The following is a 17,097-nucleotide window of genomic DNA, read 5'->3' as shown; positions in this document are numbered from 1 at the left end:
GTAGATGGCAGCATCGCATTGTTAATTCTATCATAATAAAAAGAGCTTTTGGAGAAAGTCTATGAAACATTACAACAGTATTTCATCAGTCCATTAACCAATGATTTAGTTCCTTATTTAAATCTCACTCTATTCAATTCATGCTGGCTCCAGTGAAAATTATGGCCGGCAAGTAATTTAAAACCCAATTGACACCATCTTCACAAAGGTAGTTATTAATCTGCACTGCTGAGTCACTATCTTAACCAAAGTCTCCCTCTCCCACAGTTATATATATTTCTCCTCGTGTGTTTGGGTAAATGTTTGTAATGAACGGTCTAAATGAAACTAAACGGATGTTACACACGGTACCATTTACAGAGAGCTTTACCCGAGTCCGAAAACTCTTGCGACGAGTTGGCAGAGAGCATCCACCAAATTGAAAACAATTACACAGTCACTGAATTCCCTTCGAAGTTCTGATGAGGGCGCTTAGCAGTGGCAGTGGCCACGTAATGGTGTGTATGTAATTCGGTAATGCCTCTCATTGCTCAGTGACTCCAGATCTAAGCGACCTTAACAGCCTTCGAGTAAGAAGACACAATTTGTCAATTGACTCCAGGCCATTAAGAAAGTAACAGATCATCAAACTTTAAGGAGAATTTAGATAACCGAATGCAGACTCATTCAAAAAGCGTAATTATGTCATAACTTTGCAATTTGCACATTCTGATGCTTTGATCTCTATTAAGGTCTATAAAAGAAATTCAATTACAGTGCCATTCAGCCCTGGTGTTTTCTTAGAAATGGATAATGCTGACGTTCCCTGTTCTCTGCAGGTCGCCGTGGAGCGATTTAAGCCTGATACAGACTGTGCGATTTTGGGCTGTCCAAGACGAAAGATGACAATCGTGGCGAATTCTGTGGTCGTGGCTCCTAATCGCTGGTCCTACATCGCACAGTGAGAGAGACCAAGAGACTGCCAGGGTCAGGACAGGGTATTGCGATCAAAGAACACCTGCGATCATATTCAGGCAGTGTCAGAAATGAAGCTTGATCGTACGAGCTACGCCTACTGAGTAACCAATAAAAATGCAACAAGAAATGACGTATTGATCAACACTACATGGCAATAAAAGTTCATCGCTGTGGAGGCAAAAAAATAAAAAAGATAGTAATATCGCTCTCTTCCTCTGCCACCTTTACTTTTATATTCCAGCACACATTTCCTTTTTTTAATTGCTTCACATTATACATTGGAATAATAATGAACATTTATTTTGAAAGAAGTACAAGCGATGCATTTCAATATAATGTATATCATTACATAGGCTATATGAAAAGCACAACAGCCAAAGTGTGATTCATGTTGCTCACACTGATGACGTTTTCTAACTTGCGCCGAAGATTCAGGTGTCATAATCGTACAGTGTACATGCATGTCGTTTCCAAGTTTATTAGATCTAGATTGATAAACATATAAGATTGATAAACACACTGTAGTCTGTAGCAGGCTTTATTTTAGGATTAAAGAGGTAGGACTACTTAATATGCGAATGCAGAGATTTGGCATATATGTCTGTTTTTTACGTTTTGTGAACGAGATAGCATCTTTTTGTGGCATTGTATTATGTCTTATTTAATTAATTCTCTTTCTTGTAGTTTTTCTGATCTGAGTAATACAAATAGATGCTAACTGAATAAATTGAAAAAAAAAGAAATCATTCACCCCAAAAATCTGTCATTGTTTACTCACCCTTTTGTTATTTCAAGCCTGAACGACTTTCTTCTACAGGACACAAAAGAAGATATTTTGAAGAATGTTGGTAACCAAATCTCAGCAGTACCCTTCGGCCTTGCATTGTTTTTTGTCCATACAATAGAAATCTATGGGTACCGATGTGGTTCGGTTCGCAACATAGCCTATCTTCTTTTGTGTCCTGCAGAAGAAAGAAAGTCATACAAGTTTAAAAAAAAAGGGGAAAATAAATATTCGTAATTTCTGGGCGGACCATACCTTTAATGTAAGTAATTTGATATATTAACCTTGTCTGTATACAGAAGCATCTCTGTGGCCTTCATTTGATTTGAGTTTTTGTACTTTGTCTGAACGTTATGCATGTTCTGTATACATTTAATAGGGTCGAACTTGCTTTTATAACAAAATGTATTATTATAGTTTGTGTCTTGAACTGCTCACTTATGTAGCTTTAAAAACACTCTTTGTGAATGAATCTCCTATGATCTACCATTCTGATGGTCCGCTGGGAACTAGCATTTCCTGAACGCAAATCATTTCAGTTTTCTAATTCTCTAGTAGTTGATAGTTTGTGGGATGCTGTTAAGTGCTGGTGTTTAAATGCAGGAAGTGTAATGGAAGATAGCAGGGGAGAGAAAGACACCAGTGGAAATAAGCTCTGCCTTGTTGATAAAGCCGCTTCATTACTTGGATATTATGTGTCTGGAATCATTATGCATAGGAGGGCCTTCTGAATCTCAGGTTTTATTGGCAGCCCTTGCACAACTAACTCTCATCCATTAGACAAATCATGGAGTCGTGTATTAGATTAGCTCTAAACCTAGCATCAAGGCTGTTGTTGCCAGCCGGCGGAACCTTTGCTATTCGCTCTTCTAATCCGGAGAATGAATAATGCGATTGAGAGCATCTGGAAGAAATTGTCATACATAGCATTCCAAAACATTTATTAATGGAACAAAAAAGCCTTTCCAATATTTTGTCGCTTAATTGCATCGTTCTGTGCCAAATGAGAACAGGAAAGCAGCTTGTTAGGTGACAGCTGAAGGTTTTAATATTTAACCAAATCACTAAACCTGGTTATTCTTATCAAATGCAGACAAGCCTTTTTAAATAATAAGATGCCAATGTCATTCAATGGCTCTCTATGCTTGGAAGGAAGCATCTTGATCTCCTGCTGGGTCGGACCCTCGGTAACCCCAAAGTAAGGTTGTGACTCCCTCCTGTGGCGAAAGGTCACTACTACAGTAACTATGCAGATATGTCACACACCAGCAGAACAGGCTGACAAACCCTTTCTTTGACTCCATCAAAAATGATTAAAAGAAGAGTAGAGTTTACAGGAATCAAGGGCACTGTTAAACCGAAAGTGGATACGTTTCTTTTTCATCTACTTTAAATCACTAAACACCAAGGATTTCCGTGGACCCCTGAGGGTAGAAAATATTTTTCATTGTGGTACATTAGAATGTATGCCATATGTTTTAATATTTTCATTTTATTTTATCGTTTTAATGCTTGTTTTAACTCTGTATAGTATTTTTGTTATTTTTTGCTAAATAAGGTGCATATGAGAATTCAGTTGTGCTGTTTTTACTGTGAACTCGATAAATAATCATTTTAATGATAATTAATATGTTTAATTAATTAATTTTAATTATACACATATTCACTGGCAACTGTATGTTTGTACCGTGGAGGACAACAGACAGGTAGGCATGTTTAGTCAAAACAAAATGTAAATGCTGACGTTTCATCTGTTTATTTTCATGTAGAAGCGTGTAACCTGTCTGTTTGAGGGTGTGTGAATCATACCAGATGTTTTAAAAATTGCGTATGATTTTCCTCATCTATGACAGGTGTGAAGGTGGATTTTGTTATCTAAAGGAATCTAAAGGATTTGAGCTGAGTAACATTAAGTTCGACGTCAATATACCAACTACATTTACATTTAGGCATTTGGCAGACGCTTTTATCCAAAGCGACTTACACTACTTTATCCTATACAATTTACATAGGTATTTGCAATCCCCTGGAATCGAACCCACAACCTTGCGTTGTTAACGCAATGCGCTTAACACTGAGCTACAGGAAAGCAGCTAACTTTACTTTTGAAGTATTGTTTTTAATCACAGTTTATTTACACAATTTACACGTGGGACAACTTACTCGATGCTACTGTAACATTTAACAAACGTCCTAATAAAAAAGACGTGTATCTACAACAAGACAGGTGTATTTAAAAGCGAGCGCTCCATCAGCCAATCCCAAACCTACGTTGAGCATCGGAGGGAGGGCTCTTATCTAATTTTACCGACTTTGAACCAATCAGACTAGCGCAAGGCGGAGCGTAGTTGCAAGGGGGCGTGTCTCCGGCTTTGTGCCGTAGCAGCGCTGAAGAGACCTGAAGAGAGTAATGGCATGAGCTTTGCGTCGGGATCCCGTCAAACCACAGTACTGCGAATTTCTCGCAGCTAAACTTTTACGCTGTTTACGGAGGACTATTTACCTATTACACGGAGCGTCTCGTTGAATTATTTGCATCAACACAGAGCGGGACCACTTCAGAAGTCACTCCAGAGCAGTTGCGTTCCAAGACATTTTAAATATAAAGGATATGATATTGGACATGTGAAATACAAGGGGAACTTCAAAGATGAAGCTGGCGTCTTGTCTGTGTTGCCTCGGCTTTCTTCTCACTTCAGTGGCGATCCGGCTGAGCCACTCGCAACAAGGTGAGTAACGACTGCCCATCGTCTCGTGCGCAAAGGTGAAATGTTCTCATGCGCGCAACCTTTAAGCGCGGCGTACTTTTTTGGCGTTCCCATCATCTGGTGTATTGAACCATCGCATATTTTTTTCTCATTCACTAAGCTTGCGATAATGAAAGCTGTCTGAAATCTATAAGACGTTTGTATATTAATTAAATGACTGTCATTCATTCACCACCACAATGATGCATCATATAGATTTCGTGTATGGAGTCCCTGTGTGTTTGAGTGCAGTTGACTGGCATACAGTTGGAGCTGTGGCACTGATAGCGCAGAATGGCACTGTTGAAGTGGCAGTGAAAGGGGCATTCAGTGTTCGTTGGACGTTGTTTTGTTATTCTCACCCCGTACACTGTCTGAGTAAGAGTTTAAGCGCTTGTCTGTTTCCCTGCGTGTAAAAGTCGCTTTGTTGACGAACCTCTGGCGTGTGTTTGTGGTGACTGGTTCATATTTTACTTTTTTTGTGGGGCAACAAGAAAACCGAAAACAGCTTGAAATGACATCATGCTATCAAATTTAATATTAAGCTACAGCCCTAAAATTTCTTTTTTAAACTTGTATTTTGTAGCCGGCAATTTTAGGTGTCCTTTGTGGTTTGCTTGTATACAGTTTTTCTCTTTTTACATGTGACTATGACTGTGGCTATGCAGATTATGGGCAAATGCCATTTTTATACCAGAGTGCGAATCAAACCAAAGATCTCCTGTTGTACCACGTAATAATCAGAATTCATTACAACGTTGCGTCCAGATCTCCACATGGTGGTGGTATATGAACCGAGATACACGAATCACATCTCTCTCTCCCCCCCTCTCTCTATTTCACTCGCGCACACAAATATGATGAATAGTCAGCTAATCCTCAGACGTAGCTCCATCAAAATGTATCAATGTGAAACACCAGTTCGATTGCAGTTGTATAAATGATGTTGCAATTACCGATTATTCATCACAGTCGAGCTAAATTGACCTCATTTGAATCCAAGTAAACTTTAGCGAGGCGTTACCAGTTGATCATTTAGAAATGGTTGTACCATCTCGTGCGTTTGCTTCGGAATAAAATAGCAAAGTAGTTAAAGTTGTAAGCTACTGTATAATAAATACAATAGGTAGGCTATTAGTCTAGATCAGAAGAACTGATCATTGACTAAAATACAGAATCGACCGTTTCAGTTGACCAACTGAATGTGGAAGCACACAGTTTGATCTTTATGGTTCATTACTAGTGTCAGTGACTTTGGCAAAGAAGCGCGTTGACGCACTTCTGCTCCGATGCGCGCGCGCACACACGGGTTGAACCTGCGCGCTGCCCTGGTCGATTAGATTATGGATGAAATACATAAAAAAACGACTCGCACAGATACAATTGACGAGTCAAAAAACGAAACGACACAATTTTGCAAAGTAGAATAACATACTGATCATTTTTATAAGTTTAGCTATGTGAAAGAAGAACCGTCGAAATAGTCCACAATATTCCAAATAGTTCTGCTACTTACAAAAAAATCCATTATAGGAAATTGATAAATACATCCGTAGTGCTATTAAACATTACGCATGTCACATCAAAACATTAATTGCAACTTATTCACTTAAGTTTCGAGTTGATATGTCTTCATTTCATAAACACTGTTCTGTGTAAACCCTGAACCTCGTTCGGTTTGGAGTTGATGTGAGGTTTGACAATAATGATCCGCTTCGTGTGACCACTGCAATACGCAGTCGTGTTTAAATCACCGTATTGCTCTTTATCTGTATCGGTTATCGCTTCAGTCTGTCTGAAGACGGCCGTGCATTTAAATGAGTCTTTTTTCCGTGACATTTCGGAGTCGTGCCAGTAGAAATACTTGTGGGGAATAAGAGGAACACAAATATCAGTTTGTTAATAGGCTTAGGTTTGGATTAAGTCTCGACAGAGTGGAGAGACTTGCTGTTGACGAAAATAAATCGTTCAGCATTTAAACTCTTCTTTTCTCTATATCTGATCTTTTTTCCTGGCTAGGGTTACTGCTACAATAGAGCTGTATAACATTTGAAAGCATAGGTGACTGATACTGTGCACACCAGTTCTTCTAAGAAAAACCGCTTCACTCGAGTGGGTTGTTTGGCTTGTAATAATAGCAGAAACCTTTTAGGTGCTAAAAGGCTTTTTTAGGTTGCGCTACATCCTATTTAAAGGTCTCTTTATGTTAATAGTTTCATTTAAAACCAGATCTACTTAATGGCAGACCTTTTACAGAGGTTTGTTTTAGCTTGGTTAGGTAGCATTTATTTCAGTGTTGTTATATATTGATTTAAATTTGTGTTAACTCGGTGAAAGAAAAACAGATCTTGGCGCAGTTTTGTCCGGTCTGGCATCAGAGCTAATTCAAGATTTTGATTGACAGGGCCCATATGAGGCCCAAGTATCCCACGGGAATCCTCTCTATTGCCCTACTTTATCATAATGATAATTTTTTGCCTATAAGTTTTGCCTTCATATCTGCTGAAATGTTACCATCCGGTCATATGCAAATGTCCTCATTCACATAAGTTATCAATTTGAACTGCAGCTTTGATATGACCCAGCCTCATTGTGTATTTCCGGGGACGCACATTTCAAGTTCACAGTACATCTAAATGTTTACATAGTTTAGAGCAGGCGAGAAGCCCTATTAACAAAGAAGGGTAAAGTATTTACTTTTATTGCAGCTTTGAGAGACCAGCATCTCTCGCGTCCTTTTTATTTAGTCAAAGCAAGAGGCCACGCCGCTACAAACGCCTGCCTACACGGCAATAAGCCATTGTCTCACAAAGCCCATTTATTCAGTTTTTCTCCATCGTGGTCCAAGAAAGGCAGGTTGACCTCTGAGCTCGTGTGTTTCAATGGGAAGAAAAGCAGCCTTTGATTCTGTTAGTAGTGCCAACTCCTGCCAAGCGAAGGCGGGTTCCTGCGCAGCGTGCTCCTCTCTGCTTCTGCACCGAGTGTCTCTCCCGCTGGACCTGCTCTGACTGACTGTTGCTGCAAATGCTTGGCTTAGAAAGGTGCCGCCTCATACCGATTTACTCTGTAGTGCAGAGAAGCACAGACTGATGGGAATTAGCTACTTCTAAAAACACATTTTTATTGTTGTTTGCTGTCAGTTCCTTTGGCCTTCCATCACTCAGAGCTGTCGTAGGTTTTTAAGACTGATTTAAACACTGTCAGAGACCCGAACCTACTGAGACAGAAATAAAATATTGTACGATTTTTTAATGTTTTTTTTTTGTTTCGCATAGGACAGGATATAATATGTGCTGAACCCAGAATAACAAATGTACACATTTTGTCAACTTTGTTTCACCTCATTCAAGACCATTTCTTCTTTGAAGCGCAAAAGAAGATATTTTGAGAAATGTCTTAGGGGTTGGGGCCACTTAGTCAATGGGGCCAGTGTTGTTTGGTTATCAACATTCTTCAAAATATCTTATTTTGTGTTCTGCAGAAGAAAGTCATACGTTTATGTTTTGAATGACATGGGGATGTGCAAATGATACAATAATTTTTATATTTGGGAAAACAATACCTTTAAGGGTCATTAACACAAGATAAGCAGAGCTTGTGTTTATTACTGTATTTTTTTTACATTTGAAATTTTAATCTAATCTCAAGTGTGAACAGCCTCTTTCCCCTCTTTTCAAAGTTCTTTTTTTGAAGGGGAATTCTCTCCGCTCTAGTGTAAATCCAATTACATGGTCATTTGACAGTATTTGCCGAGCAGTATTGTGTTACAATTAGTGCCTGCACAGTACAAAATGCATTTACAAAGCCTGAAGTCAAAGAATAACAGCGCCCATAAGAGAGAGACGGTGTTTAAACGGCGTCCTTGCTTTACATTCATATGCACATGCCGTGTTTACCGTCTTCTGTTGGTTCGACACATTACTGAACTGCTGTCAGCATTCATACATGCAGTGTTTGACCATGGCTAAAAAGGCATGGCAACTCATGTGTAATTCATAACACAAAAATGTTTGCTGACAACACATTACTACAGACGACAGCTTTTCCCATCTGCAGAGTATCTAAAAGAATCACATCAGACAGAAGCCGAGCTATTCGCTTTTCTAGGTCAGTTACGTGGTAAGTCAGAAGTTCAAATCATTTAACCTCTGACTGCAAAGCCCTGCTGGTGGGATGCTTTCTTGTTATCTAGAACAGTAGTGATTGCCAGTTTGGCTCCTGCTGTTTTCATGATTCCCATTTTTTAAGTTCAGCAGTAATGTGTTGAAACAAGAGCAATCACACTTAACTGAATGTAGTGGAATCTAATTGTTTCCGAACAAAAGAGGCAAAAGAGCATTTGCATCTTCATCTTTTGAGCTCTGTTAGTAAAGGTTTAGTCAACCCAAAAAACAAAATGGTGTCTTTCAAATGAAATGTGAAATGCAAAAGAATATATTTTGAAAATGTCTCAGTTTTGTGTAACGATTAAAAGTCAATGGAATGGAAGTCAATGGGGCCAGTTTGGCTACCAACGTTCTTCAAAAAAAAATGTTTGTGTGTTTTCTTTAGTAGAAAGGAAATCACGCAGGTTGGGAATGAACTGATGGGTGAATTAATAAAGAAAGAATTCAGATTTTGGGATGGACGAGCTCTTTAAATAACCAAGTTTCTAAAATAATCGGTCAAACTTCAGTACAGGGGGCAATTCTCGCTATTAACAAACCATTAACTAAGACTTTCCCCCCAATAAATTCTTAATTTGTTGCTTATTAATAATTAGTAAGGTAGATGTTAGGTTAAGGTATTGGGTAGGATCAGGGATGTAAAGTATCGTCATGCAGAATATGTGCTTTATAAGTACTTATAAACAGCCAATATGCCAATAATAGGCATGCTACTAACAACTAGTTAATAGTGAGAATTGCCGCCTATACTTAAGTGCTACCAAATAATCATTCAGCTAATTTTAGATGAAAGTACGACGAACCACTTCAAGACGTTACAGCAAATCATTTGATACCGTTTTCTACTTTCGCAGACTGTATAGATGATCTCGGATTTGCCTAAGAACAGTTCAGACTAGCAGGCGAGTTTTATAATAGTCCTCTTCACTTTCAACTGACAAGGGTGAAAGATTGACAGCCATACAGGCAATAAACAGCACAATGCCAATCAGTCGCTAGCCATTGTTTCACGCAGACTTGAGTTCCGCCTCTTCGTACTGACAAAATTCATAACATTCACTTTTCTGACTCATTATACAAAGTGCTATTCAGATGTACATGAGCTGTTCAGACGTCCATAACTATGAAGTTTGAGAGCTGCTTTTGTCCCTCATTCGTAAAGGCAAAGACAGGCTTTGTCAGCCTACAATTAAGAACAGCAGAGGAGCTGTTAATAAGTGCCGTTCTGAGGATTTCGTCTGTTTGAGGTTATAGAAGGAGAGAGACAAACATTGGCTCTGATTGACACTGCCAATCGTTTAATACGGAGTCGTCCTCTTCTGGCTTCTGCTTTCGTCTGCTTCAATCCTTCCCTTTCAACTTCTTTCATCTGTTTTTGTGTGCACGCCACAAAAGGGAGAAATTAGTATGACAATAGATATAGGCCTAATCTTTCCTAAAATGTGCTCATTACCACGGTGCGTGGAATTAAAAGCGATTCTACGGAATTAAAGTTAATTGTGCATCCCCCATTTCACGTCTTTCCCCTCTGTTGTTCTCTCGGAGGACAACTGCTGTTTCTTCTTATTTAAACCCACATCTTAACCTTTCTGTAGTCTGTAATATTTTTATTTCTATAAACAAATTGCACCTTACACTACTGACCGTTTGACGTTGTTTTGGGGCAGTTTATAATTTTTATGCATAGTAAATGCAGGTTAGCATCATAATTCCAGCAGGGCTTTGGGCAATATTGACCATCTTAAGACGACTGCCGTGGCCAACTGATTGTAATCTTGACAAGCTAATGTGTTCATGTGGGGGAAATATCGGAGAAGTAGTCAAATGTGTGGATGAATGGACGGTCAAAATTAAAAAGCGGTAATTAGCGGAGGAGTTAAGCGTTTTCTCGCTCTTTCAGTCTCTCTGTGTCATTGCTGCATAATTAAATGTTTGTATTCCCTCTCAGGGACAGATTTTCATTGTGCTGTGCGCAACAGATACATTTTGTCCCCGCTAATGAAGCTCTCATGGAAGTGAGCGGTTATAGGTGATTTTGCGGCCCATGTTGGCACATAATAGCAGACATCAGGGAGAGAGAGAGAATGAAAATGTGAGCACCGGTCAGTGAAAAGAGGAAGGAACTAGTGAGAATAGAAAAAATAGATATTTTTGGGTCTGTCCAAGATTATTCTGGTTCCCATCATAACAAGAGTTTGGCTGAACTGGGAAGAGCATCCGACCAGAAAAAAATTCTGAAGTTGATGCCAGTTACAGTGGTTTCCAGTGAAATGCTTCCATTTTAACATTAATATACAGTATATATTCACACTTTAAATTCATAATATCTATCCTTACATTTTTTCTGAAATGAAATTGGAATGAGGAATGAGACATGTTAGTCAAACAAACAGTTTATAATAAATTGTAAATGTTTCCTCATGCTAATGTCAATATTGTTGTTTGATTAATGACTGTAATAGGCAAAGCAGGTCTGTTACGCTTCATTAACATGGCAAAGTCTTCTGCCTTTGTTATGCTGTACAGCTAAATCTACACTTATAGCCCTATATAATTGTGTTTATATTATATAAAGTATGTATTTGTGTGGAAACTGTCAAGACAAAAAAAATCAGTAAGATGTGTGCAATCTTTTCCTCATTCCAATTTAGTATACCTAGACAACCATAAATTAGCACTTAGGAACAGTTCACCCAAAAATAAATATTCGGGCATCATTTACTCACCTTCGAGTTCCAAATCTGTTTAAATTTCTTTGGTCTGATGTACACAGAGAAAGATATTCGTAAAAATGCTTGTAACCAAACAGATCTTGGCCACCATTGACTACCATAGTAAAAAATTAACAACGGCAGTCAAAAGAACCCGAGACATTGTCCTACATTCTTCAAAAAAAAAGATTTTGTGTTCAACAGAACGAAGAAGTTAATACAGATTTGGAACAGCTCGAGGGTGAGTTAATGATGACAGAATTTACATGTTTGGGTGAACTGTTTCTTTAAGTAAACACTGTGGAGCTATGACAACAAAAGCAGTGTTTATCTGAGCATCCCAGCCGGCATTATATAAAAACAACATTGTATCAAGCAATGCCGTGACTTTGAGGCGGGACCGTCTGCCTGTCAATGACAGGGAACATGTTTAGAAACCATGTTTGAAATTATTTTTATAATTCAATTTGGTGTCGCTTTTAAACTTTAAAACTGTGCCTGTACTGACGGCTAAGCTCTCCTGTGGCCGAGCAGTCACCTTGGTGCAGAGAAAATATAATGTCTGCCGTAAAGCCACATAAAGCATGGAACGAGTGGAAAGGGGTAAAGGCAATTGACCTTGGCTGCCTGGCTGACTGCAGGAGGGATGAGCCATGTGCTGAGCAAAGACTGTCGTTCGACCTGTAGAACCTTAGAAATTAAAGTTAAAGAGAGTCGGGCTTACAGGTGATTGGCTGACTTTGCCGCTGAATTATGTAGTTATTTTACACTGTGAAAGTCTATTATAAGCTGAAAAATCATACTGTGCTTTTCTTCCCCAATGAATTGACTGTGATGCTAGCTCATTCCTCTGATAAAAGGTCGAACAGCAGATAATTGTGGGTAGGGCAGCACTGCAGGCTTTGGTACAATACTATGAAAAAATCCTATGCAAAATACCAATTTCAACTCTGTAAAGTTGCCTTTTGTGGCTGCTGTCTGTAGACAGCAGTACTTAATCTAGGTGGTCCGCTGGTGACCTGGTTATAGATACAGACACACAGACACGGCTGAGATTGAGACTTGCGGTGTATGGGCATGAGCATCATGCTGAGTGTGTGTACTGTTGGACTGTCCCCTGTTACCTGATATATACACATAAAGAAGACGCATTAAACCCCCCAGCAAGGTGAACAGAATGCTGATGCAGGAGCATTTTGGAATATGGAGTGAGACATGAGGAAAGAGTCTCTAATTTTAGCTCCAAAGAATTAAGGGCCAGATATTCGTTTTCTGTACCTTTTTTTGGCATAAGGTTGAGTGAAAAGAGCATGGGTACAGTTCCCAGGAGCAGTGGTAAAACGTCCACTATCAGAGAGGCTGGACAGCCCAATAAATCAGAACTCACTCAGGGGAGCCACAAACTTGTGACAGGGACTTTTTATCCTGGTTGACCACCGGACATCTAGAGTCAGATGCTGTATGCCTGTATGTATTACTCTTGCCTGCATCTTTTCTCTCCAAACTCACCCCAGGGGTGCTTATGGGATTGTGATCCAGGTTATGAAGGGGGTAAAAAGTTATGTTAGCTTCATTCATATGTTAATCAAGACTCTCTAGTCTAGAGTCTAGATGTTGACTAGAGTTTTGTAGACACTGATAAATAAGGAAAAGCTGATTTCCTAACTATCCATAGTTTCTGAAATAAATGCTTTTCATGTTGTACGTGTCACATGTGCAATCCATCCGTCACTTGTCTGTACATCATTTTCCATTTTGGGGTTTCAGGGAGGGAGAGCTGGACCCTATCCCAGCTATGTTGGGCTAAAGGAAACCCTGGACAGGTGGCCAGTCCGTCACAGAGCAGATATTTCCTTTTTATATTGACATTTAATGGAGTGATGTGGAGTTTTTAGCGGTATCTAGCGAACCGGTTGGGAATTGCATCCAACGGCTCACTCTACCCCTCCCTACACAGCACTACGGCGCCTGACACAGGACTAATCTGTGGTTGTGTTTAAGCTCTTTTGCCGAAGGTGAGCAGTTTGTCCGTTTAGGGCTACTGTAGAAACAACATGTCGAATTCCAGGTAAGGGGACCCGCAGTGTATATAGATAGAAAAAGCCCATTCCATAGTAATAAAAACATAATACTTCATTATGTGGGGCCTTGATACACCTCTGAAAATATAGTAATGTATATTTTATTGCATTTCTGTAAATAGATCTTCCTAAATACCGTATTATACAACGCACCTTTTATAGTCACTAGTGAAGGACTCTGGACTGTGTGCCTTCTTGTGGGGCCATTGGCCAGTTAGAAATGTCAGCATTTCAGATCATCATAACTCACAAGTTGAGCTCCTTCCTCGTATTTCTTGGTAAAAGTTAATATAAGATAAACTGATTCCAAACCAGAAGTTACAGCTCCCAAAGCTGCATGGGCAAATCTGTGTTATCGCATTTTCTATATGTTTTCCAAATTTCAGAAATTTTATCATAATACTGAGTGTTTCTGTTGACATGCTGGTGTAGCTGACGGTTTGCAGTGTATGTGTCAGGCACTCCCAGCCTTTACTGTGCTTGTTTTTTAAAGGAAAACAATCTCTCACTTCTCTGCCTTCACTTGTTTGACATTTTCCAATTTTCTCCTTGTCGCTTGTTAAGTCACAGCCTGGTATTGTATTTGAGAGTGATTTTATTTGTGATTGTGCGGACATTGTGTAAATCTGTCGACAGCCGTCGGCAGTTTTATGTCTGATCGAAGGAACTCTTGATCTTTTTGATTTTACGGCCTGACTAAATTCTATTTAGGGGGGACCTGCTGTACCTGTTCTCCTGACATCTTTTTCTCTAAACATTTTTTCTTATGGCCTTGAAGGCAAAAGCTCATGTACGTGATTTATGTTTGCTACCTTGACCAAACTCGCTGTAATTGATTTTGCCGCAAAACGCAGCGGGCTAGAAGATACGAGGGGCAAATCTGGTTATGGAGGAAGAGGAAGTTTAAAGGAAGTGCCTCAGAGGGGTGTGAACATGGCGGTGGGTCATTGTATCAGTAGGAGTGAGCCTCAAGGAAGAACTTTGCGATTTGATGTGGGCGTGTCAAGTGATACAACACTGTTTAGAAAAGTTGAACTGTGCAGTGACATCAGACGCAACAGACCAATGGGAGTGAAGGCATTGAATTGGATCTGTCTCGTGTGGGAGATTGTGTATAGGTAGAATGGAGGAGAAATGAATGCTACTGCGAGCAATGTCACCGTTCTTTGTGCCTACATGCAGGGATGGAATGAAAAATAATGCAAGCAAAGCAGCATAAGGAACTGCAAGCGTTCTGAATGAGTTTGATTTATGCATTGATAATCCTCGTAGTATGAAATATTATCCACTTGCAGTTTATTTGCAAAATTACAAATTTGTCAGACACTTCACCCACAGCGACTTACAGACATTCAAGCTACATATCACTGCTGTCGTCTAAAACCTTGTATCTTCATCTTTCATGATTTTATTTTTTGTCAGTGGGTTTTACAAATTTCAAAAAAACTTTGACAACACAGTATTCAATCATTCTAAGTGTACAGTGTTTTTCCATTTCCTAAAGCGAATTTAGACATCCGAGTTTCAGAATGACACTGAAAATATTATTAGTTTCCATGGCATTACATTTTTCCCATATATTTTGGATATTTAAATTTAATGCAATATGGATGTCTAGCAGTAGAAACGCATACAATGACCTTACATGCATATCCTGACCGAACCCAAGCGTCCCTTTCCTCTGTGTGACACTCTCGACATCTTCTGGAGTCCTCGTAGCGTGTGTTGTGGTCTCAGGATAGATAATAGCCAGCGTGGCATTTCCCAGACTCCTCTTCCATTACCAGAGCTCTGTATTCTCTCTTGGGGTTAGACCTGTAAAAGAAAACCAAGCTCGGAGATGGGCCAGAAACCAGCTGAACAACAAGCACACTTTGTTAAACACCCCCTGTGATGGCGAACCCGTCTGAATAAGTTTTCCCCTAAAACACACAGCGTCCCTACATGTTACTCCTTTAGAAAGTGGTTTTGTGGGGTCAGGTTTGCTTTTTTTTCATAGGGCAAACTGTGAAACTGTAATGGCCTGTCCCTTTCTCTTTATGTCGCCCGCTGACAAGCGCACTAGCTGACGGGTCAGGTAGAAGGATGAATAAAACATTGTACAAGATGCCAGCTTTTGTCAATCGGTCACATTTTCTCATTGGGAAGGTGAGATCTTGTCATCGATCATAGGTGTCTCTGTTATTTTAGCCAGAAGGTGACAGTAACATGATAAATGGCTAGACTTTACAGAGCAAATGTACTGTATATATATATATATATATCATTTGTTTCTGGGATCTGTAGACGTTCATGTGTCAGTCTCTGGTGAAATGCCTTCACACAACAGCTGGGCCCATTTCCAGGTATTCTTGTTTATCTGTCTTGTTTTTTCCTCTTTCTTATGCAAACTGTCTTTGAATACATCCAGCTGGGCCCATTTCCACTTCGCGCTCTCTTCCTGAAGTCGATGACTCGTTCGGGCTCACATCTAATTAAAACACTTGTTCACCTCCCTTTATGCATGTTCTCAGTGCCCGTCTCCGCCTGAGCTGTTAAGGCACCAGCCGGTTACAACCTCGACCTGTACACAGAACACACTGCACTAACATTTCGCTACAGAATCTCTGTTACATCATTTTTAATATTTGTTCAAATTTAAAGAATCTGGAATCTAGAAACACTTTGATGTGATTCCAAGCTTTTATTACTTTCTTATATGACACATCAAAAACGTTTTTTCCTGCATATCATGGTGTGTTATGGTACCAGCAGCCCAGAAAATAATCTGAACAGAAATCCTCGGATTTAACAAAATAATATTGTTTAAGTTAAGCAACATCGGTTCTGTGCAAATTAAATTCTGAATCCTAGCTGCTTTGTTGTCATCATGGCACTTATGACATGTTTTTACATTTCAGTATGCAAATAAATGTAAGAATGAATCATTGGCATTAAAAATGTAAATGTCATTGGAAGTCAGTGGAAGATTTTTCAACTTGAATCTTACATTTCATTAGCGTCGAGTGCAAAGGCAAAAACATTGAAAATATCTGCAAAAGTTTGAATAAGTTTAGTACTTGAAAAGGAGAATCCAATTCTGTACACAATCTGAAAGTGAGAATTTGGACATGAACTTCTGTTGCCCTGCAAGCGTAGGAATCACATTATGACTTTCCCATATGCCCAGCATCATCCCAGAATGCCCAGAGTCCATCCCCTCACACCCTGCCTCTGCTCAACCGGTTACAATCAGCACTGTTGCTCGCGTCAGCGTGGCATGGGTTTAATTAGGAGGGTATAAGGGCACCCAGCTGCCAGGTCCTATCATTCTAATGGGCACTCATACTTTGTGCCCCAGGGGGAGCTGGCAGGTTTAGCTGCTCTACCCACCAGCATTCCTCTATGAGCACGGTCAGCAAAGAGAGGAACTGTCTGTGTGCATGTGCGGGGGAAATGGAATATTACCAGGTCCTTAAAGGGATACTTTCAATTAAAATTTGAGAGGTGAATTTTATTATTTACTCTTTTAGTTCTTTAAGTAGGAATTGTTCGGGACTCACCGACTCGCACTCTCACTTTCAATGTATAGGCGAAAGATGCATTGAACGTGAATGTTGACTGAAGGATAGTTGACCCAAAAATAATTCATCTGTAGAACACACACACAAA

At 39.6% G+C, this 17,097-nt stretch overlaps 1 protein-coding gene across 4 annotated transcripts in view; it reads left to right on the top strand.

Annotated features, from left to right (window-relative positions):
- Positions 1-3,151: 3,151 nt before the first annotated feature.
- Positions 3,152-17,097, top strand: part of LOC130427232 (receptor tyrosine-protein kinase erbB-4-like) — a 243,296-nt gene continuing 229,350 nt past the window's right edge. For 3 of the 4 annotated variants that reach the window (XM_056754498.1, XM_056754499.1, XM_056754497.1), the window contains exon 1: positions 4,157-4,470. In XM_056754498.1, coding sequence (XP_056610476.1) covers positions 4,392-4,470 — 79 coding nt within the window. In that variant the 5' untranslated portion in view covers positions 4,157-4,391. Of the gene's footprint in view, positions 3,206-4,156; positions 4,471-17,097 lie in introns of those variants that run through there. The other variant, XM_056754500.1, reaches the window with a different exon arrangement.

Source organism: Triplophysa dalaica, chromosome 8 (genome assembly GCF_015846415.1).
Source record: "Triplophysa dalaica isolate WHDGS20190420 chromosome 8, ASM1584641v1, whole genome shotgun sequence".
Taxonomy (NCBI): domain Eukaryota; kingdom Metazoa; phylum Chordata; class Actinopteri; order Cypriniformes; family Nemacheilidae; genus Triplophysa; species Triplophysa dalaica.
Note: the sequence above shows the minus strand (reverse complement) of the source record. Positions and strands in the feature narration are given on the sequence as shown.